The 25,720-nt window shown below is 38.0% G+C and overlaps 1 protein-coding gene across 50 annotated transcripts in view; it reads left to right on the top strand.

Annotated features, from left to right (window-relative positions):
• Positions 1 to 19,344, top strand: part of HNRNPC (heterogeneous nuclear ribonucleoprotein C) — a 45,061-nt gene extending 25,717 nt beyond the window's left edge. For 14 of the 50 annotated variants that reach the window (XM_086322213.1, XM_086322210.1, XM_086322212.1 and 11 more), the window contains 6 exons: positions 1,262 to 1,376; positions 2,173 to 2,220; positions 17,299 to 17,459; positions 17,978 to 18,091; positions 18,334 to 18,494; positions 18,594 to 19,344. In XM_086322213.1, coding sequence (XP_086178339.1) covers positions 1,262 to 1,376; positions 2,173 to 2,220; positions 17,299 to 17,459; positions 17,978 to 18,091; positions 18,334 to 18,494; positions 18,594 to 18,677 — 683 coding nt within the window. In that variant the 3' untranslated portion in view covers positions 18,678 to 19,344. The remainder of the gene's footprint in view (positions 1 to 1,261; positions 1,377 to 2,172; positions 2,221 to 17,298; positions 17,460 to 17,977; positions 18,092 to 18,333; positions 18,495 to 18,593) is intronic. The other 36 variants (XM_086322238.1, XM_086322235.1, XM_086322237.1 and 33 more) reach the window with 3 other exon arrangements.
• Positions 19,345 to 25,720: the final 6,376 nt, after the last annotated feature.

Below are 25,720 nucleotides of genomic sequence, written 5' to 3'. Positions count from 1 at the left end.
TCAGTGGGCAGAATAGGGGACACTTAGGTTTTTAAGAAAACAAAACGTCAGATTTTTATGTGCACATTGTGCCACAGCCTCAAGCAATCATGTCTCTGTTTTTATCAAAATTACTTGATTTTGGATATTGACTTAATACAGTTTTCCCTTGATGGAATAATACATGTTTGAACTGCATGGATTCACATCTACATGGATTTTTTTTTTTTTAATGTGTATTAACATTACTACAAGAGCATTGGTAGAATCCCAGTGCAAAACCACAGATAATGAAGGGCCAACTGTAAATTTATATGCAGATTTTCCACTATACAGAGGGTCAGGGCCCTAACTCCCACGTTGTTCAAGTGTCAACTGTACTATAGAATATCATGAAATAATTCTATGAGGTTGTAAAATCAGTTGGATACACAATGTAGTTAACCTTGTTACTACATTTTTTAAACTGCTTTAAAAAAGCCTACCTTTAGTTTTATAAAATCTTACGATTCCAGAGTCAAAACTGTAAAAGTAGGGTTGTTACAAACATTAATCACTAAAAATTAGAAATGAGTTTAGTGAACTAAGAACTCTGAAGATTATTCATAAATGTAATGGTGTTTAGCAGATAAGACAATGTACTTAAAAATCTTTTTCCAGTGGTCACTTGATGAACTGAGTTTTGGAGAGCTGGCTAGCTTTTATTTAATTGTTTTTTGAGAAATTATCTCATCTGTTAAAATATTTGGGGGAACATGAATTCTTTGATAGGTAGTGGGTGGCATGGTGAGTGACTGGGCAGTTTGGCGTAGATGTTTTAAAAATTATGTTGTATAAGGAAACTAGAATTGTTTTCTTTCGATTCTTTGCCTTGGAGTGTGTGCATGCATATGAAGATTTACTTTTATAACTGTTTACTTATAAGCAGTTCACTGTACAGTGTTTATTTTTTAATGCAACTTTTCAGTTTATCCTATTTGTAAGGAGAATAAAAATCCCCAGTTTCTCATTGAGGTGTTCAAGTCGAGGGTAAAAGGTATTAAAGGTACTTCATGTGTTTTGCATTTCTGTTTTGTTGTTACAGAACAGAGGACAAAGAAATGGAGGATTAAGTCCTAACCTTGTAAAAAAAATCTTGAGCATATTTTATATAACAAGGAAAGATGAGATACATCATTTGACTTTTGTTAATTATATGGCCATGTACACTCTAGAAAGGTGCAGTTTGAGACACCTCCCTCCCAACAGAGTTGTCAATAAAGTGTTTTTTTTCCTCCCCCAGATATTAATCTGGCTGCAGAGCCAAAAGTGAACCGAGGAAAAGCAGGTGTGAAACGATCTGCAGCGGAGATGTACGGGTCAGTACCAGAACACCCTTCTCCGTCCCCTCTACTCAGGTCCGGAACTTTATTATTTATAACTGCATTGTGTCCATCAGTGGGCATCTTCTCTATCTGTTTTCTGGATGTGGGGAGGGTTAACTGTAGTATGTTTTATGTATGTGAAAGGACTGCTTTATTAATTTTGTGTTAATAGGCTTCATTTTACCCCATTTCCCAGAAAGTTGTTGGAATTCCTGAGATTTTTTACTATTAAAGAGTAGTTTGTTATTTAAAGTGTTAGTTGCTCAGTTGTGTCTGACTCTCTCGTGACCCCATGGACTGTAGCCTGTCGGGCTTCTCTGTCCAGTGGGATTTCCCAGACAAGAATAGTGGAGTGTGTTGCCATTGCCTTCTCCAGGGAATCTTCCTGACCCAGGGATCAAACCCAGGTCTCCTGCATTGCCAGCAGATTGCTTAGTATCTGAGCCACCAGGGAAGCCCTACTAGTATAAATTAAATTCCTTCAAAAGGAGTTACTTAGCTTCTGAGAAGCTGGGGAGGGAGTAAGAAAGGGAAAGAGGATGACATAAGAATGTTTAATTTACTATTGTGTTTTTCCATATTTTTATTTTAGCTCTTATGTGTTGTCATTTTAGCAATCTTATGGCTAAATTTGTAGTTTGGCCACTGTATGTCCAGTGGCCTAAAGTGGTTGGAATTTAGTGATCTGTTGCTTAATGATTGGGCATTAGTCCGTGCTAATCTTGTTGATCTATTTGTTGGGTTGGTAGGGTGGGGTTTTTTTTTTTGTTGTTCCCATCTGCTGTTGTCAACAGCTCCAAATTAATCCTCTTTGGTATTTGTTTTTCAGCTCATCTTTTGACTTGGACTATGACTTTCAACGGGATTATTATGACAGGTATGTTTAAGATGTTTTCTCTTCCAATTAGAGGCTGTCTAGTGAGAATCATTTATTTTTCTATTTTGTGGTAATGTTCTATTTTGTAGTAATGAATAACAAACATGTTTTCAAATAAAGCCCCCTCTTTTCTGTCAGAACATAATGAAAAAAAAGTGTGTTGTTCAGTCGTGTTTGACTCTTAGTAGCCCCATGGACTGTAGCCATCCAGGCTCCTCTGTCCATGGAATTCTCCAGTCAAGAATATTGACTGGAATGGGTTGCCATTCCCTTCTCCAGGGGATCTTCCTCATCCAGGGTCTAACCCAGGTCTTTCACATTGCAGGCAGATTCTTTACCATCTGAGCCACCAGGAAGCCTAATGGAAAAATAACTTCTGCAAATCATTAGACTAGATAAGGGTTATTTTTTTGTTGATTTTATAGAATCAGTTTATATATATATTGACAGAGCATATGGAGACATGACAGGGCAAATGTCCAATATTTTCTGGACTAACACTTTTTCTTGACAAGTCAGTTTTTTGTTTTAATTTGTGCCACATAAATGTAAGGACTGACTTGCCTAATGATAAATGGAGCAGTCTCATGTTCTCTTATTATTTTTTTTGCATATTAGCTACTTAGATTTGCATTGTAGACGATTACAGCAAAACTATAAAAAAAAGATTCCTTAAATTTCAGTAATCTCCTTTAAGCAAACCAACCAATGCAGAATAGGATACAATAAGCATGGGTAATGAATTTACAATGCAGTATTGTAGATTGAAGATGATGATAAAGTTCTAAAAGGCAGAGGGATTGGAATAATGGTTTCTTATGCCTCCAGAATAGCATTTATATTTGAAAAATCATGAGAAAGTTGATATAGATGCATCATCTCATTCTAAGTAAGTTTGGGAAAGGTTGTTTTAAGTGATGAATTTTGAAATTGAGTAAAAGAGATAGCAAGGAATAATGAAAACACTGAGATGTTTACAGAAATACTTTCATATGTCTTACCACTGCTATTTGGTCTTAAAAATTGATAACAACACCACTGTTGGCCTCACTAGTTTTTCAAGAGCGAGAGAATATCTAGTTGTTAATCTGTATTACTTGGTATTATAGAGTGACAGTGAAAAGTAATGTTTTTGACCTTCCATTCTAAACTTGGCCAATAAAAAAAGATTTCTGATGACTGAGTAACCAAACAGTGGCTTAATAAAGAGCTCCTTCAAATATATACTGAGGTCTAGTAGGGAAAACAAGCATATTTACTTAAGAATGGAAAAACTTAGGAAAATGGTAGTATCAGTTTTCTCGGAAGTCATCCTGAAGATACTTTGTTCACAAGGTTAAGATATTTATTATCCTTAGTAACATCATAAATTAGATTCTTTAAAAGAAGATGGGAAATTGGCTCTGAGATGTGCTGAAAGCTCTGTGTCCTGTTATATAAGTGGGGGTTAAATCAGTCTGCTTAGTCACACTGTTAAGAACATGAAATTCACATGAATATTTTAAGACATACATTTGGCATTTCTACTGCCTATTGTTACATTAGGGCTGCGGCTGATAGAGGAATCCAAAGGCTTAGTCACTTAGCAGAAAGGATTATGACCAGAGTCATATATCACTTCAGTTTTCTTATCCCTAAAATGATAATGCCTACTAATAGAGTTGTTATGAAGGCTAAGGAAATGTGGGCAAAGGTTGCATTATGTATAACCCTCAAATACTATTATGCTTCAGTTAATCAAGAATTAATCTTGGGTTTCCCTGGTGGTTGGGTGGTACCTACCAATGCAGGAAACATGGGTTCAGTGCCTGGTCTGGGAAGATCCCACAGGCTGCAACATTAACAGTGACATACATTATTGCTTCTGCATATATTGTTGACTCCCTTCATATTAAAATGAAGGGAATCATGGACACCCCACCATTCCTTTCCACAAAATCTAACGTCTCTAGCATGCAGTTCCTTATGTGACAGAAGTCTAAACTAATACATAGTGAAATGAAGACTGGTGTTTATCTTGACATGTTTTTTAGTAGTTATTTCAAGTTTTTTGTTTACTAATATAGAACATTTTAATTTATATAAGAAAGTAGTATATCAGTGTAAGTTAAAGACTGCTTTTATAAGCATAATGACATTTTATAACCATAATGACAATACCACTTATACTTAAGATCGGAAGATTCCTTAATCATCCAAGTTTTCCAGACTTGATTTTGCAGGTTGTATTTTATGTTGTTTAGCATGTTAACGTGTCATCTGTATTTCCTCTGAACTAGTGGGGTAGATTTGGAGCCTAGTTCAGATTCAGGTTGTTTTCTTCTTTTCTTTTTTTGACATAGGGGAGGTCGGAGAGGAGACCAGAGTATTTCATTAAAGGTATTATGCAATTTAATCGTCATTACCCTGACTTTTGTCAGAAACTTAAGGAATGTAAGCATTAGGTGTTTCTTGAGGAGATACATTTTCGGTATCAGGAAGTAGGTGATTAATGACATTTTGTTAGGGGAATTAGAGTGATTTTTATTTTTGCTTGGGTTTTCATGGGTTTTGATGCACAAATTCCAAAGATTGTAAATACTTTTCATACTGGAGAATGATCAAACGTTAAAATTTGAGTCACTTATATATTAGTATATGCTATCTCTGAGGAGGCAACAGAGGATTGGATTCTACAGTCTTAATGCAAATTACTTTTTCATAAATTATGTAAATTAGGCCTGTCATTTTATTTGTTCTTAAGGCCATTTCTGATATAATATGTGTTGGAAGTTCTTAAGTGAATTTAACATAAACTACCAATGTGTGTGAGACTATCATTTTAGATATTTGTTAATGTTACTCAGATACACTGTCAGCTCTTTCAAATGGGCTATAAACTGTCATACGTAGTTTATAATTACTCAAAGATTTGTTAACACATTTTTTCTGGTAGGAAGACAAGCCCCAAAGTAGCTTTCTGATTTAGGGTGACTACTCATGGTAGGGGCTGATGGGCATGCTCAGTCCTGACTCTTTTCACCCCATAGACTAGCCTGCCAGGCTCCTCTGTCCATGGGATTTCCCATGCAAAGAATACTGGAGTGGGTTGCCATCTCTTCCTCCAGGGGATCTTCCCATCTCTCATCTCCTGCATCTCCTGCATTGCAGGCAGATTCTTTACCCCCTGAGCCATTGGGGAAGCCTTCATGGTGGAGGAGGATCTCCGCATCAGTTACCTTGATGTTGAAAGTCTTACAACCTGTAAGCTGACAGAGATCCATTTCCACTTGTATCCTGTTGAGTCTTGTTGCTTCTAGGGAAATCGTTGCTGGAGTAGTTGCTGTTGGAGGACTTCTTGTGTGAAGCAGTTCCTTTGAGTGATTTTTCTTTCAAATGCTTAAATGAATTTCTCTTAATTTCTCTTTCCATATAGATATTTAGTCATTCACTTTTGATATTAATGCCGATTAGAAAGCAGATTGTGCCTTTGTGCCAGAAGTGCTGTAATAAAAATAATTGGTACACTGTTGGAAATAGGCATTAAAGCTTTAATTTTTGTTGTAGCACAGGGAACCCTACTTACATATAAAAACATAGCCATTTTTAGGAAAAGCTTTCAGATGGACTTTTTGTAGTAGCCCTGCTTTTCTTTCCCTTATAATCACCCAGGAAAATACTCTGGAATTACAGAGTTGTAATGATGCAGAAGTTTGTGAGAATACTAAAAATCATTAAGTTGTATGTACTCAAAGGGTTTATATTGGTTTGGTATGTGAATTATGTCAATTTAAATAAAAGAAATAGCACTCAGTTATGACAATGGAATAGTTCTTTCTCAGTCATTCTTCTGTAAAGAACTTTGGAACACAAGAAAAATCACATGCTTAGATTGGATAATAGGCTGTGATATGATAGCTGAGACTCGGCTAACACCTGTTAAGCAGGTTCAGAAGGACCCTGATTTTAGTTCAGTGGTCTTTGAGGACTTTATGATAAATAACTTGTCAGAAGTTGCACATGTTATTTGGATACCAGTGTCAACAGTGCATAAGGGACTGAACTGTGAAGTTGTTCCACTGGAGGTTTTTCAGAGTGCTGTTATTATGGCACATATAAGTACATTAAGTATTGCTAGTATACCATGAAAGGAGGAGGGAAGTAAGTCTACAAGCAGATCAAATGTGGCACATTTATGATGAGCACTATGTTATACAGTGAAGAAAGTGCTGTGAAATTAGTTGGCTGCTGTGTGTTCTGCTTTATACAGGATTGTCCCATAGAAAGATGAATTGTGTGCCCTTGGGGGAAGTGTGAGCTCCCCTGTTAAAATTTAAAGAGCTCCAGGTTGTTTGACAAAGGGCAATATTTGTACCTGCCTCTGATATTAAACAGGAGGTTTTTAGACAGACAGGGTGAGGATACAGGGTTATGAATATTCCTAGCATATTTGGGGAAGCAGCCAGATGTGATTGGAAAGAACACATTAAGTAGTTGTGTCCTATTAGCAGTGATACCTTATTAACAACCCCATGACTAGAAAAGAGAAACTGGAGGGGGAAAGACATTTACATTTACATTTGTAAATGTTGGAATGTGGAGAAATTTCTGAGGTAGACTAATCTTGGCATGATTTATTGGGTCACAGTTATCAGAGCAGGTGCTTTCCGGGGCTAAAATAATAAGTTGAGATGAGATTTTTATTTTTATGAAGAGAATTATGCCATTAAAGGCATAATCTTTTGTTAAGTGACAGGTCTGTGAAAGGTTTGAGTTCTTAGAATTTGGGGAAATGAGCAATTCTGTTGATACTTATCCTACAGATCTTTTCCAATAAGATACGCTTACAGAAAGTAGAGAAAAGAAATTGAAGTGGGGGAATCGCCATTGAAAATGCAAGACAAATGAAAGATGGTAACAACCATCATAATTGTTAAACTAATATCTGAGCCCTTATTTTGTTCTGCTGCTAAGTTGCTTCAGTCGTGTCCGACTCTGTGTAACCCCATAGACGGCAGCCCAGCAGGCTCCCTCGTCCCTGGGATTCTCCAGGCAAGAGTACTGGAGTGGGTTGCCATTTCCTTCTCCAATGGGTGAAAGCGAAAAGTGAAAGTGAAGTCGCTCAGTCGTGTCCGACTATTATCGACCCCATGGACTGCAGCCCACCAGGATCCTCTGTCCTTGGGACTTTCCAGGCAAGAGTACTGGAGTGGGGTGCCAGTGCATTCTCCCTATTTTGTTCTAGGCAAACAATATTTTAGGTTTTGAATTAGTCAAAAAATACAGTATTGGATTTGAGGTGCCAACGCCCTTATTGGTGTTAGAGGAGCTGTCTTCTTGGCTCCCTCCTTTTCTTTCAATTTTCTGATATTCCTGAGCAACACTGGATCTGAGAGAGAGAGAGGTTTTGGATGTATGTACAAAAGAAAAGTGTGGAATATTCAGGTTTTGGAGAATTGAGTGAGATCATCTGCTTGGAAAGGCATGTGATTCAGAGAACCAGAGAGTTCTTGGCTACTTGGGAAAGCTGAGAAATGTTTCTTTAGTTGACAGTTAAGATCTTCATTTTAGGCAAAGGGTGAGAATTTTCATTTGCTAATAGCTCTTCTGTTTGTTTCTTATGGGAAACTAAACATGTAGTTCTCAGATTTTAGATTAATGCGTAGATTTGTATGATTACGCTTTGAGCATAAATGTGATACTGTTTGACTTGCATTTGTGTCCTGGACTCTTGTTGAGAAAGTGGGAGATATGTATTTGAAGGGGAAGCTTTTGCATCCATATCAGAGAATCTGTTTTGTGGCTCTGAGTTAAGTGGTGTTCTGGGTATATTATTACCTAACCATAGGTGACCTCTGCTGTTTAGGACTCTCCATTTAGATATGCTTTGTCAAGCTCCTTGATGTTAATTTTTTCTTTTAAAACCTAGCTTTGTTGAGATGTAATTCATTTTAAAGTATACAGTTCAATATATATATTCAGAGTGTGACTACAACCATGATACAATTTTAGAACATGTTATCACTCTAAAAATAAACAACTTACTAGCAGTCATTCCCTATTCTATTATCCCCAGGCCTAGCAACCACTTTCTATATTGTCCTTTTAGTTACTAAATCGTGACTCTTTTTACAACCCCATGGACTATACCCACCAGGCTCCTCTGTCCATGGGATTTCCCAGGCAAGAATACTGGAGTGGGTTGACATTTCCTTCTCCAGGGGATCTTCCTGACCAAGGGATTCTTGTCTCCTGCATTGGCAGGTGGATTCTCTACCACTGAGCCACCAGGAAGGCTGCCTTTCTATCTGTAGCTTTGCTTATTTTGGACATTTCATGTCAGTGGAATCATGAGGTATGTCTTTTGTGACCCGTTTCTTCCATGTTTTTTTCCAACAGTTAACCCATGTTACACTCTGTATTAGTACTTCATTCCTTTTATTACTACTGCAGTATGTTTATCCATTCATCAGTTGGTAGATTTTTGAAATGTTTTCCATATTTTGAATAATGCTGCTCTGAGCAGTGGTATACACATCTTGCCTGGGCATATGTTTTCATTTCTCTTGGGTATGTACCTAGGAGTAGAATTGCTGAGTCTTAGGATAGTTCTTTAACTTTGGGGGAAACTGCCATACTGTCTTCCAAAGCAGCTGTACCATTTTACTTTCCGATTAGCCATGTATGGCATATATTTCTTTGCCAACAAAGGTGCGTCTAGTCAAGGCTGTGGTTTTTCCAGTAGTCATGTATAGATGTGAGAGTTGGACTATAAAGCAAGCTGAGTGCTGAAGAATTGATGCTTTTGAACTATGGTATTGGAGAACACTCAAGAGTCCCTTGGACTGCAAGGAGATCCCACCAGTCCATCTTAAAGGAAATCAGTCCTGAATATTCATTGGAAGGACTGATGTTGAAGTGGGAACTCCAATACTTTGGCCACCTGATGCGAAGAACTAACTCATTGGAAAAGACCCTGATGCTGGGAAAGATTGAAGGTGGGAGGAGAAGGGGACAACAGAGGATGAGATGGTTGGATGGCATCACCGACTCAATGGACATGAGTTTGAGTAAATTCCAGGAGTTGGTATGGACAGGGAGGCCTGGAGTGCTGCAGTCCATGGTGTTGGAAAGAGTCAGACACAACTGAGCAACTGAACTGAACTGAGCCATGTATGAGTTTTTTAATTTCTTCATGTCCTTGCCAACATCTGTTTTGTTGTGTCTTTGTTATTTAAGCTATTCTATTGTGAGGATTATCTTTTTGTGGTTCTTATTTGTATTTTCTTAAAAGCTGAGGTTTAGTTTTCATGTGCTAATTGGTTGTTTCTCTGGAGAAATGTATTCATATATATTCTGTGGCCAGTTTTATATTGGGAAAAGCTTTTTCACATATTTTTGGTATAAGACTCTGAATACAGTAACTGATACTATCATTTTTGAAGTTTATCACTCTTAGTTTTTTTTTTCTTTTAAATAACATAGAATTCTAGACTCTTTGGAAATTATATATAGAAAGTAAGTAGACGTCTGTAAGGAACAAACTAGAACAGTGCTGTCCAGTAGAACTGTGTGATGAGGTCAGTATTCTGTATCTGCACTTTTGGTGTCATAGACGGCCACATATGGAAAATGTGGCTAATGTAACTGCAGAACTGAATTTTAAATTTGTTTTAAATAGGCACATGTGCCTAGTTACTACTTGATTTGATAGTACAGATCTTAGAGTGCTACAAACTTTGTTGTAAGTATAAGAAAGAAAAGGACCAAGGACTGCTCTTCAGAAGTTAGGGAACCCAGACTAGTTTTAGAACAAGCTGGCAATGTTGAAAGAATATCCAGGAAACTAATGTTATTTTTCAAGGGGTGGGGGGAGAGATATCCTTTTGATAAATAGGATAAGATTCTATTTTGATGCAAGGACTTACCTGGTGGCTCAGATGTAGAGAGTCTGCCCTGCAATGCAGGAGATCTGGGTTCAGTCCCTGGGTCAGAAAGATCCCCTGGAGAAGGAAATGGCAACCCACTCCAGTATCCTTGCCTATAAAATCCCATGGAAGTAGGAGCCTGGCAGGCTGCAGTCCATGGGGTCACAAAGAGTTGGACACGACTGAGCATCTAACACATACTTTAATATCTTAAACTATAATCAGAGGAACAAGAAAAGAAGTCTACCAAATAGAATTTGACTTGTTTAGGTGGATAAACTTCTTTTCCAGGACTTTTATTTTACAGGGATAAGTATCTTATTACTATGAGATAGAATAGTTTAGCAAGAGGAACAGATTGATAGAGTACAAAATGTATACTAGCAGGAGCTCGTCAATGGAAAATTGTCCTTACAGGAAGCATGGCATAATAGTCTTAAATTATATACATTATAGGCACAAGATCTTATTTTTATATTGTTATCAATAGTTTGAAAAAGGATTCAATTTTGTGGTTAAATTATTATTGAACTTTTTTCAATAATAAACTAATTTTCTTAGGGGAAAACTCCAGTAGTTTTTATAAAACTAGAAAAAGGGGAGCTGAATCCTACTGGCTTTCCAGCTAAATGATAGATTGGTTTGTTATTTGTTGTTGATAATGTGACTTGTGATAAATTCTTTCTTGTAGGCCAGTTTAGGAAAATTTATTTTCTCAATATTTGTTAAGATCTTACTATGAAATACAGTGGGTCACAGGTAATAGTGGAAAATAGATGGCCTCGGAGAAGATGGACAGGTTGAACACATACAGAGCATGTTAAGATACTGTGTATCTTTAGTTTTTACTCTGAATGGGAGGATGGCCATTGGAGATAGTTGAACAGAAAGGATCTTATTTTTTTTATTATTTTAAGTAGACTATTGTGAAAGGGGCTGATGGAATTATGCAGACAGTCATTTGGGGAAGGACCAGGGAGGTGACAGTGGGAGTGCTGAATAGTGGTTGTATTTGAAGCTAGTGCAGACATACATTTCTTCCAGAGTTTTGTGAGGGCTGAGAGAAATCACTGATGTCACCAAAGTTTTGGCTAGGAATTTATAGGAACAGTGATGGGGAAAAAACATAGAAGGAACACAGGTTTGGGGTGAATATAACAGTTGAGTTTTGGCTATGTTAATATAAGCTCCTTATTAGACATCCACTTTGAGAGATGTTAATTAGGCCAGTAGCAGGTGTGGAGTTCACTGGGGTCAAGGGTAGGTTTTCATAATGGAGGGGCACGAGACTTTATAAAGCGATTCAAGAGAGAATGGAAAGACAAATTGTGGAGACATCATGTTTTTTAGTTGTTAAGTTGTGTCCAACTCTTGCTACACCATGTAGCCTGCCAGGCTCCTCTGTCCATGGGATTTCCCAGGAAAGAATACTCAAGTGGGTTGCTCTTTCTTTTTCTAGGGGATCTTCCTGACCCAGGGATTGTCCTCTGTATTGGCAAGCGTATTTATTCTTTTCCACTGAGCTACCAGGAAAGCAGACATATCATACAAAACTTAAATTTTACTCTTTTGGATGTACGGTTTCTACCTGCATAGCCATGTATTTACCAGTGCAATCAAGATATAATTCCATACCTCCCAAAAATTTGCCATGAAGCTTTCTTGTAGTCAACTCCTTCCTCCACTGTGTCCCCTGGTGATCACAAACCTGTTTTCACAGACAACTCCTTTAAAGAAATTTTATTGTAAGTGAGAGAGGTATACTCTGACCTGGCTTGACAACATGAGAATTTAATAATGAGTGGTTCTACGTATTTCTAAGTTACTGTTTATAAACAGTATTTTTCGTAAATGTTGTTCATTCGCTCAGTTGCTGTGACCGGATGGCCTGAAGCTAGGCTTCCCTGTCCTTCACTATCCTCCAGAGTTTGCTCATACTCAGGTGCATTGAGTCGATGATGCCATCCAACCATCTCATCTTCTCTCGCCCTCTTCTCCTGCTCCCAGTCTTTTCCAGCATCAGTGTCTTTTCCAATAAGTTGGCTCTTCACATCAGCTGGCCAAAGTATTGGAACTTCAGTGTCAGTCCTTTGAATATTCATGATTGGTTTCCTTTAGGATTGACTGGTTTGATCTCCTTTTGTAGTTTTCGCCTTTTAAAAAAAATTAAAATTGGACCACACTGACAGTTTAAGACATTATCTTTTAGAAAGATCCAAAGTGATATTTGGGAGTGTTTATTGAGTACATCATGACAATTGAGTAATAGTGTAATTCTTTGAAAATTGAGCAGACTTGAAAAGATTTCCATCCATCACATGGATGGAAAGTTTTATAAACAGTTTAAAAGTTATTTTTCCTAATACTGTTTTGGATCTAGTCTTGTTTCAAAGGACTCAGAGCAATCTATGTTCTATCACCCAGATTATTTTAGGTGAATTTTCAAATTGCCCTCCCATGAAACATAGTTTTAGATTAACATGGATTACCAGTGAATCCATGAAGAAAATTCAATATAGTTGCTTAACTTAAGCGGCTTTTCATATTTTAAAGAAATGTGTCATTGACTTCGCAAGAGTACCTCTGAATACTAATATCACCACTACTTTTCAAAAGAAGATTACAGAGCCAATTATTGATTGCTTTCATTGATTCTACAAATACAGAGGTTATTGATTCCTGCTCTTTGTAAGTATCAGTGTGTGTGGTGTTGCCCAGCTTTGATCACTGTGGTGCAAGGTTCCTAAACCTTACAGAGGTACTGATAAACCTTTGTTTTTCTGTTTTTTGTTTTTTGTTTTGTTTTGTTTTTCTGTTTTTTTTTTTCTTTAGCTGAAAAAAAGTTAGTTAAAATTTGATGTTTTGGTGCCCTTATATATTGAATGAATCCTGCACAGCAGACCTGTTAATCATTAAGTCCCTTAATCATTTAGTTGAGCAGTACTTGCTGTTTTTAATTTTAACTGTTGTACAGGTAAGCTGTATCCTTAATGGACCAAAAGAGCAGTTTAAAGAAAGTTAAGGACCATAAAGTGCAACTGTGTAAATTGACATTAGTAATTGACACTCTGCCTTATGTTATCAAAACAAGTGTTTGTAGTCATATCCAGTTTGGTTTCTCCCAGACTAATCAAGGGAACATTTGTGGAAGGGTGCCTACAAATAACAATTAGAAATTGTTTTTTAATTTAGAAATAAAACAAATTATAATAATTTCACTAGTGGATTTATTTTAAAGGTCAACAGGGTAAATTTCACATCATGAAAACGGGGTTTGAGGGTGAGTATTGATACATCATAGCTTTATTTTAATATAAAACTGAACTAAACATGTTACATAGGCATGGGGGGAGAGTTTCCCCAGTAACTCAGACTGTAAAGAATGTGGGAGACCTGGCTTTGATCCCTGGCTTGGGAAGATCTCCTGGAGTAGGAAATGGCAACTTACTCCAGTATTCTTACCTGGAGAATTCCATGGACAGAGAATCCTGGCAGACTGTATATAGTCTATATTGCAAAGAGTTGCAAAGAGTCGGACATGACCAAGTGACTAATTCTTCATAGTCATTTTTAGCACTTTTCCCTTAGGTAATTAAAGACAACAGTCTACTCATTCATAAAATAAAACTTTGAGATTTAAAAAAAATAGGTACTATTAAAATTTTATTATGGTAAATTTTAAAATTTTTTGGCTCCTAAATTATGTGTTTAAAAGAATTTTATACCATAGTCTTCAGTAATAAGTTTAAGATAATTTCATTGTGTTAATTACTAAAAAGCAATTTTAAGACATAAAGTCTACTGAGGGTATTGTGCTGTCAATCCAGTCTAATGAACAATTTGGTAATTTTTTTAAAAAGATCAGAAGACAGTTACCTAAATCACTCAAATAAGGTTTTTCAGATGGTTTTCTAAAGAGTATAATGTTCAAAGATGCCAATTACTGAAGGCCTTGATTTTTTAATAATTTTTATTTTTAACTGTTAGGTCTTAGTTGCAGCACGTGGAATCTTTCCTTGTGGCACGTGGGCTCTGTAGTTGCAGCCTGTGGCCTTTTAGTTCCCTGACCAGGGACTGGAGCCCACATGTGCTGCATTGGAAGGCAGATTCTTAACCACCAGGGAAGTCTGGAAGACTTTGATTCTGAACAGTTCCTTTAATTCTGGTATGCATGAGTATCATCAGTAGTTGATAACTCTGCTCATCCAGTGTACTGCTCATCCACACAAGGCCAGATAGATAAATGTTGTAAAACTCCTTTTCTTTGTAGAAAATCTGTACAGCATAATATTAGGTAAGGGGTGTGTTGTGAAGGTTTACTTTGGATGATATATTGGGAAACTTAAAATTGAAGTTGTATAAGTTGTAGATTGTTGTAAACTGAAGCATTCACAGAATTTTAGCAGACAGTTGGAGGGAGTGTCTGACATCCAAAAGCCCCCAAATATAGTAGCCTATAAAATCTGACCCTTTTCTAGGAAAATCAAAGATAATCAGGAAGAACCTTCATCTTGAGATTTTTCTGTTGCAGATGAATAATGTAGTGGGAGAAAAAATATTTCCTAACCCTTGAATGAAATTATAATGAGATTGTGTGTTTAAACTGAATTTGATGAGTCAGTATTGTAAGGGGGGCGGTAATCTTAATTGATTGCCTAAATCTGTCCAATTTTTAGGACCAGAAGCAGTTATGGTTCATTAAGTAAACATTCTGGAGAATATAGGTTTTTGCCAATACTTTATTCTAGTTGTTTCTACTTTGATAGTAGTTAAGATGTATTACTAATCAGGTTTTCTGAGACCAGAGGTCACTGTGTTACATTTAGTCATTGAAGAAGCTTGCCTTTGAATGCCTGTACATTTAATAAAGGCCTTGTGATGCTCATGTTTTAGCTTGGAGAACAGGGTAGAGGGGTTTTGTTCTGTTTGTTTTATCTGTTAGATTACTAGCTAATGCGTGTCCAGAAGTGTTTTGATTTATTTAAAATGATATTTTAGTTGCCTTTTTGACTAGATTTTATACCAACACTTAGTGTCCAGGTTCTGAACTCAATGGAGTCATAGTTCTCTTAAGTGTTCAATGCTTGTTCTCTAGTAACAATTTAACTTTCATGAAGACTTTTTAATGGCTTGGGCTTTATAATTAGAGAATTCAGCTCTTTCATTACCTCCTATGATTTACTGTATAACTTTATTGTGGGGGAAGTGGTTACTTAGTTTGTACCTGGTTCTTGAAGCTATTATAGGAAGCTTCCTATTATCTATTCTATAACCAAAAAGATTCTCTCAGTAGGTGTTGTTTTTCTCTTCCTGTTTTCTTTTTCTCATGTTTTCACATTGATGAGCTTTGGCATCTTATAAGGCATGGTCTACTTAAACTTCCTTGGAGGAATGTTTGTGAGTTTTTTGAGAGCCCATTTTTGCTTAAGCAGCAGTTAAGTTCTGTGACCCTAAAAGCCCTTCAGCATAACCAGTTGATCATTTTTCTTCAGAGAACTAAACCATTTGACTTCATGTTCATGATACTATTACATAAATCGAAAATATACACTGTTTCTTCATTTTTGTTACAGCAGTATATACCTTGGTAAGATGAAGAAGTATGGTACAAAAAAGAAATTACAGTGCCTTACAGCCTAGGGAATCTGGAATGGCTAGTTCATTGGTTTGGAGACTGATGCCGTGAGTGAGTGGGTTGGAAGATAGGTTAGATCTCTAAATCCAGCAGGGCTCAGGCATGAGCTATTTCATGCCTAAAAGGTGTGGTAACTCACTTTTTTACTCCCAGAAATTGTACAGAGTATCACAAAGCAAGGTAGTTTCTGAACACTGATATTTTATAGTTTCTGGATCATTGTACTTTGGAAAATTTGGGGCCAAAAGACAAACAGCTTTATGTAAAAATGGAAGAAAGTAGTTACAATAAATAGTTACCAAGTGGCTCTTTTGGTAATTCCCATAAATGGATTAAAACTGACAAACAGCTCAGTTAATACTCTTCTACTGAGAAGAAACCTCTGCAGAAGCATGAGCCTACTTTCTGAATCATAGGATCTTAAATTTTCTTATTTCCTAGGATTCAAACTTCCTTATTGGAACTTAAAGCATGACTGTTTTAATAATCAACCTTACCAAGGGTTGATTCTTTGGCAGAATGGGAAATCAGTAACTACTGTGTTTTAAGAGGGAAAGGTATAGGGTGGTTGGTACTAAAATCTTCAGGATTAATAGTAAGTTATTCCCTCACTTATTTGGTAGTACACACATATTCTTAAATTAGAAAAATGTTCCTGTCATACCTACTTGCCTTGTTAGAATAGAAACATTTTTATATTTTTAAGGTTGAGCAGAAGAAAGAATTGTCTGTGAGACTGCAGAATCAATGTTCTCACTTCCAGGATTGGAGACTGTTATAAATTCAGAGAAAACTAGCCACTGATGAGGTGTATAAGAGGGAGATGCATCACATTATATAAGGGTTTTAAAATTTCAACACTTTCGCCCAGTCGTGTCTGACCCTCAGCGACCCCATGGACCGTGCCCTCCAGGCTCCTCCATCCATGGGATTTTCCAGGCAGGCATACTGGAGTGGGGTGCCATTGCCTTCTCTTTGAGTGGAGCTTATGCTAAATGTTGTTAGAATTGATAGTGGTATGTACATCCAGCTAACACATATGAAATGCCTGTTATCGTAGGCCAAAAGCAGTTAATCATGGAAGTTTTATATGGTTCAATCTAATACTATAAACTAGTGATAATTATTTGTATGCGTCTGTGGGTGAAAATGTCAGGGATTTAGCTAATAATAGCACTGTTTGCAAAGTTGGTTAATTGTAGTCATTTGTGAGTACTTTATTTGCTTATAATATTGTAGCACATATATGAAAGGAATAAGATCAAAGGCAAAGGCTATTCATTGTAAAAAGTAAGGTTCTATAAGTAATGCCATTGTACACAGGAACCTTTATGTCCAGAGTTTAATGCAACCATTGTGTGTATGTGTGCAGTTGCAGTATTAAAAGGAATAAATTGGCCTTTTGAATGAAATTAACTTAGCAAAAAGAAGTAATTGCTAGATGATTGACAATAATATATCATTTTATAAGGGTACAGTTGTTGGAATCTTCCTGACTTAGTTGTGAAGAAATTCTATTTTCCTTGTATTCAATAGGATGTACAGTTACCCAGCACGTGTTCCTCCTCCTCCTCCTATTGCTCGGGCTGTAGTGCCCTCAAAACGCCAGCGTGTATCAGGAAACACCTCACGAAGGGGCAAAAGTGGCTTCAATTCTAAGAGTGGACAGCGGGGATCTTCTTCTAAGTCTGGAAAGTGTAAGTATTACTGCAGCTTTCTGGTTCTGATACTTCTCGTATGTTGAAATTCAGAGATCAACACAGGTAATTTATCTTTGTACAAATAACTTTGTGTAGTCAAATAATGGAAGATGAGAAAATAGTGATTAAGGGGCCAGCTCTAGGTAGCCGTCTGTCCTTAAGGCCTTGGTAATTTGAAAAAGTCATTAGATTTTAAGGAGTTGCAACACCCATTCAGTGTATAAAATAATGTTGCTAAAACTAGAAAATGCTTTAAAATAGAATTGAGGGTTTTTTTTAGCAGGCTTACAAAAGTAATAATGCTGCTGCTAAGGGAATAGAGTCATTAGATTCAGTTTTCATCTAATAATCAAAAGGTCAGTGACCCCCCTTACTAGGACAATCTGGTATAGGCTCCATTTCTCTCCAAGGATCTCATGTTGACTACTATTGTATAGTCTAGAGGGGGACTGTGTTTGGTTATCTGGTAGCTTCTGGTATATTTGATTTTAATCTAGGTTTTTGTTTGTATTAAGTGAAAGGAGATGACCTTCAGACCATTAAGAAGGAGTTAACCCAGATAAAACAAAAAGTGGATTCTTTACTGGAAAGCCTGGAAAAAATTGAAAAGGAACAGAGCAAACAAGGAGGTAAGTGGTCCTATTGCTTGTTGGGTGTAGAGTAGAGTTAGTTACCTAAGCTAGTTGCAAGTACATGTTGAAATAGTGGGGTGTAAAGCAACTGAATATGAAACTTGTGGAATTTGAATTGGGAAGGGCATTTTGTGGGAGGATTTAGATTTGTGCTGCAGTTCTATGATCTGTTAGTGGGGATTGTCTACATCCTGTGGACATTACTTGCCCCTAGACAGACTTGTCCTTCTCATCCCCAGTAGAGATGAAGAATGATAAGTCAGAAGAGGAGCAGAGCAGCAGCTCCCTGAAGAAAGATGAGACTAATGTGAAGATGGAGTCTGAGGGGGGTGCAGATGACTCTGCTGAGGAGGGGGACCTACTGGATGATGATGATAATGAAGATCGGGGGGATGACCAGGTGAAAACCACGGGAAAGGAAAGAAAGAGGTGGTGGAGGGGGGATCAGGGACCCATGGAGTGCCTCTAACTCCATCCTATTTGTGTCTGTTTCTCACAGCTGGAGTTGATCAAGGATGATGAAAAAGAGGCTGAGGAAGGAGAGGATGACAGAGACAGCGCCAATGGCGAGGATGACTCTTAAGCACATAGCGGGGTTTAGAAATCTTGTCCCATTATTTCTTTACCTAGGCGCTTGTCTAAGATCAAAATTTTCACCAGATCCTCTCCCCTAGTATCTTCAGCACATGCTCACTGTTCTCCCCATCCTTGTCCTTCCCATGTTCATTAATTCATATTGCCCTGCGCCTAGTCCCATTTTCACTTCCTTTGACCCTCCTAGTAGTTACGTTAAGTCTTACCCTGTAATTTTTGCTTTTAATTTTGATACCTCTTTATGACTTAACAATAAAAAGGATGTATGGTTTTTATCAACTGTCTCCAAAATAATCTCTTGTTACACAGGGAGTACAGTTCTTTCCATTCATACAATAGTTGCTTCCCTGACAACAAAGGCAGTCCTCATTAGTTGAGTAGAACCTGAGAGCAGCTTTGAGTTAGAGGTATGTGTGTTAAACCCCACATAAGAGTGCTGTGTGGGGCTGTTCAACACAAATGTAACAATGTATTTTTGTGAATGAGAGTTGGCATGTTAAATGCATCCTCTAGAAAAATAACTAGTGTAATAGTCTTAAGATTTGTTTTCTAAAGTTGATACTGTGGGTTATTTTTGTGAACAGCCTGATGTTTGGGACCTTTTTTCTCAAAATAAACAAGACCTTATTAAACCAGGAATTTGGAGAAAAAATAAATACCCTGATTTTTTTATTTTTGTATTTTATAATTGTTTACTTCAAATTCTTTGTTTCACAGCAGCCTTCACAAAACCCCTAGAATATACTAGATATATTTATCTTTGAGTCGTAATTATTATGCATACCAACATACACTTCAACTTAGGTTTCATTGGGGTGGGTGTTGAATCAACGAGACAAGTAACTCGGATTGAAGTGGAGATTTGTTTGCAAAAATGGCTTTTAATGCCTAATGAAAAAGTTTGGGAACTTCCTTAAGCCTTTTTGTCAATGTTTTGTGATCCAGTTGGCAGCTTTTTTGATATTTTTGTTGAGTGCTGAATTGTTTCATCCTTAAGTAGAAGAGGTTCAAACATGTCAAGAGTGAAACAGCTGGAGAATGAAACTTGTCTTCTCTTCCATTTTGTTTTTTAATTGCCGTTTATAGCTCCAGTTACCAAATGGATTCTGAGTCTGTGCCTCAGTGTTTACTGAAAATTGTAGAGCTATTTCCTGGTCTTCTGTAGTCTGTTCCTTCCTAAAAACTGAGGACAGAGTCACACATTTATTTTACTTTCAATTAATTCAGTCCATTCAAGCTAATTTTAGGCATGGTACTAATTAGCACCCAAACTTGGACTTACTAAACCGCTTTCAGGTTTGTGATGCTTGCCTTGTCCTGAAAGGCCCTTTTTATTTATGTTTCATGCTTCAGTTTTTCCAGCAGGACAGGACAAAAACATGGTTAGCTTGGGCTGTTAAAACTTATGCAAACCTTAGATTTCCCAGAAAGTTGCTTCTGTTTCAGAGGCATTTATATACAACTTGGTAGGGACAGAAGTCATGTCCTATTTATAAAGGTTCCATAAATCACTTTATCTAACAGGTTGACAAAGTAGCATAGAAGGGAAAGGCTGGACTATGGACTCCCCTTGTAGCTCATGTCACTGTATATAAGTAGGTTTTGTTAGAACCTTGGTCAAAAATACTTCTAACTGCCTTGTTTCATATGTTCTCATATGTTACACAAACTCAGAATTTAGCACATGACCGATGACAAGAAAATAAACTAGATCCTTAGAAGAAGGGTCAGATTTCTAGGTCAAAGTTCCAAGATGCTATTTTGTTAGCCATCAGTATTTTAAAATACTGGCCCACTTAGCCCAGGCATGAAAAGTGTCTGTTTTTCATTCCGTATGAAACCAAATATTGAAAAATCTATGGAAAGCGCAAAACAAATAAAATACAGTGTTGCATTTGCTTGGATATAAAATTTAGAAAAATGGGTCTTCTCAGTATACCATGAAATCTAATACCCTTGAAGCTTTAGGGTACTTTTATTTAGAGATCAGTTTTTAAAATGTACTTTTTCTGAGAACACATGGCTGGCCTGTGACCACACTGACTGACCATTGTTTAGTCGCTAAGTTAGTTGTATCCAGACCCCATGTTCATCACTGGTGAACTAATTTTATTTTCAGGAGAGAACCAGGCAGCATCATTACTGACTACACCTGGGAGAACGAAGGACTTAGCCACATTAAAAAGTTCTGTACAGTTGACCTTTTTATTTAGTATGAGGAAAATTCAGCTGCACCAGTATAAAGTGGGGTTTGAATTTGGGGACCCTAGTTAAGATCACCTTGACCAAGAAAATGCATTTCAGTTGAATTCAGAGGGGTCAAAGAAAAAGTAGTACCCTGATTACTTGCAGAAACTAGTTAACAGTAGTAAGCATGTGTGACATAGAAATGAGGGTGATGAGTAAATCTTATATATAATAATGCAGAGTGGGGATACTAAGTAGCTTTAAAGAGCCTCACTTGCTTTATCAGTGCTGTAACTCACAGAGAACAGGTATTTCTACTGTGATGTTTGAATAATAAGGGACACTATGTTGGAGGATTTTTAGTGTTTGGAGAAACATTAGGGATAAATTAAAAATTTGGCCAGTTAAGCTGTAGAGAAAAGGCTGGGTATAGATGGCTACCTGACTGGAATGGCAGAATTCCAAATGTTTAGAGAAGAGATTAAATTCGGGATTTTGAAGGTTTCAAGTTATTTTTATTAAGTTAATCGAGAAAGCCTCAAAACTGTAGCTGATTGTGTCAGTAACTTTCAGGATTATAAAAAATTGTAGAATCCCAGGTATGAAAAGCAGGACCTGTTTAGAGTGTGTTAAAGAATTACAAGTCCTATTGTTAGCTAGAGTGGGACTCTTTTCCTCACCACTTAAATTAAAACTATAAGACAGGTTAGGAAGAGAGAAGGGATAATGTAATGAGGAATATGCCAAAAAGACAAAACAAGTAAACGGGAAGGAGTTGTAACCTAAGACGGAATAAAGCTGCTGCACAGTGCACTGGAATTTTCTGAGATGATGGAAATGTTTCATCATGCCTTGACCAATGTGGTAGCCTTGTGAGTGAGCCTTTGAAATGTGGCTAATGTGGGGAATTCCCTGGCGGTCCAGTGGTTAGGATTCTGGGCTTTTACTGCCAAGGACCTGGGTTCGATCCCTAGTTTGAGAACTACGGTCCCACAAGCTGTGCAGCCCCATCCCCCAAAATGTGAGGAGTTGGAATTTCATTTTAACTTGAGTAGTCACATGTAATGACTGCCTTCTTGGGTAGTATTAGAGAATATTGAGCAGTTTTTAAACAAGTAATAGATAGTTGATTACTGACTCAAACTTACCTAAACATGTGACTGTTTCCAAGATGTTCCATGTCTGGAGTTTAAAATACTTATTACTGAGCCCTGGGCGCTAACTGAAGACTTCCCTAGAACATTGAACATTACCTAGGACATCCCTGGACCCTAAATTGAATTATTTCCCTAGCATGAGAACATGTACAACCGCAAGCCTACTCTGTTGTGTAATCCACTCTCTTGAAGAAAAATCCACCATTTTTCTTTCCATCTGTCCATTGAGTACTGGAGTGGTTCATAGACCTAATCAATGGAAAAGTGCATTGTTGAAAAATGTCCGGATAAGAGCTAAATAATTTGTAAAAATCGTTAGGATAGAACAATGACTGCATTCTTTGACCCTGTACCTGAGGCTGTGTGTGTGATTCATGAGAAGCACCTGGCAGTACCATTACAGGAGTGTCCTAAAGAAAAGTCTCTCCCAAAAGGACTTACCAATGCGGAGGGAGTTAGATGACACAGATTGACCCAGACAAGCCACAATAGTGAATTGATGGTGTGACTATGAGACATGTTGGGGGTAGGAGGAAGGTGAACCTGTTGATTTCCAGCTTGGTCCTTGATTAGCAGCTTTACTAGTTTTCATCCAGACTTAGTCTTATATTAGACTTTGATGTATGGACATTTTTTGGGTTTAGGAGTTTTGGGGGTCCTGTTTTGTCCCTGCCTTGAAGGATACTTGCTCCTTCAAGCAGAGCTAACAGTGTCATACTTCAAACACCCTGTTGGTCTTTCTGGGAGAAATCAGCCTAACCAGAGAATTTGTAGTACACCAGATAGTCTGCTCAATAGCAGGCTAGAGCCAGCTGCCAGCCCAGCCTCACCCACAAAATTTCTCTCCCTGCTTGGAACCTGTATTTTACTTTTTGTTAGTTTCCCCATCCAGCCAAACCTGACCTTTCATCAAAATTTTATATGCACTCTTCAAAAAAGTTGTTAGGTAGCAGCAACTAGGTCATTCCCAGAGTCCCAGAAGTTGCCGGGGTTTAGTTGCCAGGAAGTTGTCTGCAGAAAGTCCTGTGGTGGCCTGTACTGTCCTTCACAGGTGCCCCATGTTGGACTGACCTCCCAGCTACAGGTGTTCCGGCCCTGCCTTGGGCAGAGGAGCAGCCTTTGACAGCATCCTCACTGTGTTTTCTCATGACACTTGGAGATGGATGACCTCAGAGTTTGCTGTCAGTGTTTTCATTCCATCTTAACCTGGGCATACAAACTTGATCCATTCTGGTGGGGCCCTGCAAGTCCTGGGTGCATACCCAGGGCTCTACTGTCTCCCCCTCCACCTGAGATCAGGCACGTGGCAGCACACCCCTGCAGTTGTGCTTTCTTGTCCTGTGTCCACCTGAGTGTAAGTATGTACACCTTTCTTCGAAATACTAATACCCCCAGCAGAGTTCCGCACTTCCAGGATTCTGCAGTCTTCACACAAGGGACTCGAAGCTTTGTTTTCCCTAAATCTCTACAGAACTTGGAAAGCTGTCTTAGCTTTGGTGTATCTGGAGTCATTTTTCAACTTTTCCCACGAAGATGGCAGCCTCCTGCCTGTCTTCTGTACACTTGATTTTCATTTTGCCTCCCTCGGAAAGCCCTTTGGATGTTTTTTCATCATTGGTTCCCTAGCCATGTTCTCCCCCTGCTCTCTTTTTTGGCAATTTTATGGCAGTCTTCAGTTCTTCTCCTTAAGCAGTATTGACACCTATCAGTTTCAGAATATCCTGGCACAGTTCAGTTGCAACATGGTCACACCTTTTTTGGTAAGAGATGTGCTAGTGAAACATCAACCAAGGTTAACAACACATGTACATTTGCATCTAGCTCATGTAAACACACAATTATTTGCTCTGTTTAGAAATAAAGATGATACACCATATATTAATAGCTAGTGTTAAACCCCATGTGCCTTCTAAACAACTGTTCAGTTGTTTTTTTCTCACCATCTTGACTGCCGCCATCCCAGGCCAGGCTACCGTCATGCTTCTCCTGGCTTGCTCAGTACCCTCGTGGATAACCATACCCACTCTGATCCTTTTCTAGTCCACTTAACTACACACCAATCAGTAGTGTTTTCAAAATAAAATGATGGCACTTTTCAGCTTAAAACTCCCCTGGCCTTACTTGCCCTTAGGATAATGACAAAACTTCTTAATAAAGTGTTCAGTCACTTAGTCATGTCCTACTCTTTGTGACCCCATGGACTGCAGCACGCCAGGCTTCCCTGTCCATCATCAACTCCCGGATCTTGCTCAAACTCCTACTGAGTCAGTGATGCCATCCAACCGTCTCATCATCTGTCATCCCCTTCTATCTTCAGTCTGCCAGAGTTAGGGTCTTTTCCAGTGAGCCAGTTCTTCACATCAGGTGGCCAGAGTATTGAAGCTTCAGCATCAGTCCTTCCACTGAATATTCTGGACTGATTTCCTTTAGGATTGACTGGTTTGATCGCCTTGCTGTCCCAGGGACTCTTCAAGAGTCTTCTCCAACACCACAGTTCAAAAGCATCAGTGGTCTAACCTTGCCTATCTGTCCAGCTGCTCTACCATATGCTCCTGGTCTTTGTCTTTTTCAACCATATGGAACTTCCCTTTGTCCCACCTACTCCCCATGCTCTTCTCCCTCCACTTTTACTTGTTTGTCCATAGTTAACTTCTATTCATCCTTAGAATTTAGCTCAGGTGTCACTCCAGGAATCCTCCCTACCTTTCCTAAGTAGACCAGTAGGCTCTCAGAACCAGGAATCTTTGTAGCACTGATTACACAATTTGTATGATTATTTGATTAATAAGTTTTAGTTGAAACAAAGGAACCACATCTATTAATGCTCGCCAATATATCCGAAGTGCTTAACACAGTATCTGACACAAAAATACATGTTTGATGTATGAATGAAGAAAGGAAGAAATGGAGGAGAGTTAGCCTAGTGTAAGGCAGTCTTAGAAACAGGCAGCAGGAATGCCGAGCAAGGCTGAAGAACTGACTTCACAACACACCTGGAAGAATGTAATGCCTATGCCCATCTCAAGGAGGCGCTTTCCTAATAGGTGAACTTCAGTGCCTTTGCTTCCACTGTTTCACAATCCTCTCCCAATGTTAGCCACTAACAAGCCCCTTAATAATCTGTCTGATGCCAAGGATGAGAGAAAGGGCATTATCCAGAAAGATGGATATACCCATTGCAATTAACCTTTCAATAAAGTCCAGTTTTTCTTACATAGCCCACTCTCACCTTAGTAAGCAGCTCTCCTACTCTTCAACACCTGCACTCTTTAATTTTTAAAATTAACATGTATACACACACACACTATAAAATGCATACATTTTAAGCATATAGCTTGACTGTAAAGTGAACATGCGTGTTTAAACACCACCGTGATCAGGATATGGAATGATACCAGTACCCCAGAAAACTTCATGCCCCCTCCAGTCATTACACCACTAGGTAACCACTGTTCTGACTTCTGTCACCATTAGATAGGTTTTGTCTGTTTTTGAAGTATGTATGGATGGAACAGTATTGTGAAAGTTTGGGCTTCCCCAAGAAAACACTTGGATGCAGTAGTTTATTGAGGGATTGGTCCTGGGAGATGGAGTAATGACGTGGGGAGAGTTAGTTAAGGGAAAGCCAATATAAAGATGTGTTATTGAGACAACATGTAATGCTTTCCAAAATTGTCTGAGAAATGGG

The sequence above is a fragment of the Bos grunniens genome, chromosome 10 (assembly GCF_055505025.1).
Source record: "Bos grunniens cultivar Pamir isolate PY7600 chromosome 10, Bosgru_T2T1.0, whole genome shotgun sequence".
Taxonomy (NCBI): Eukaryota; Metazoa; Chordata; class Mammalia; order Artiodactyla; family Bovidae; genus Bos; species Bos grunniens.
This window is presented reverse-complemented; position numbering and strand designations above follow the sequence as displayed.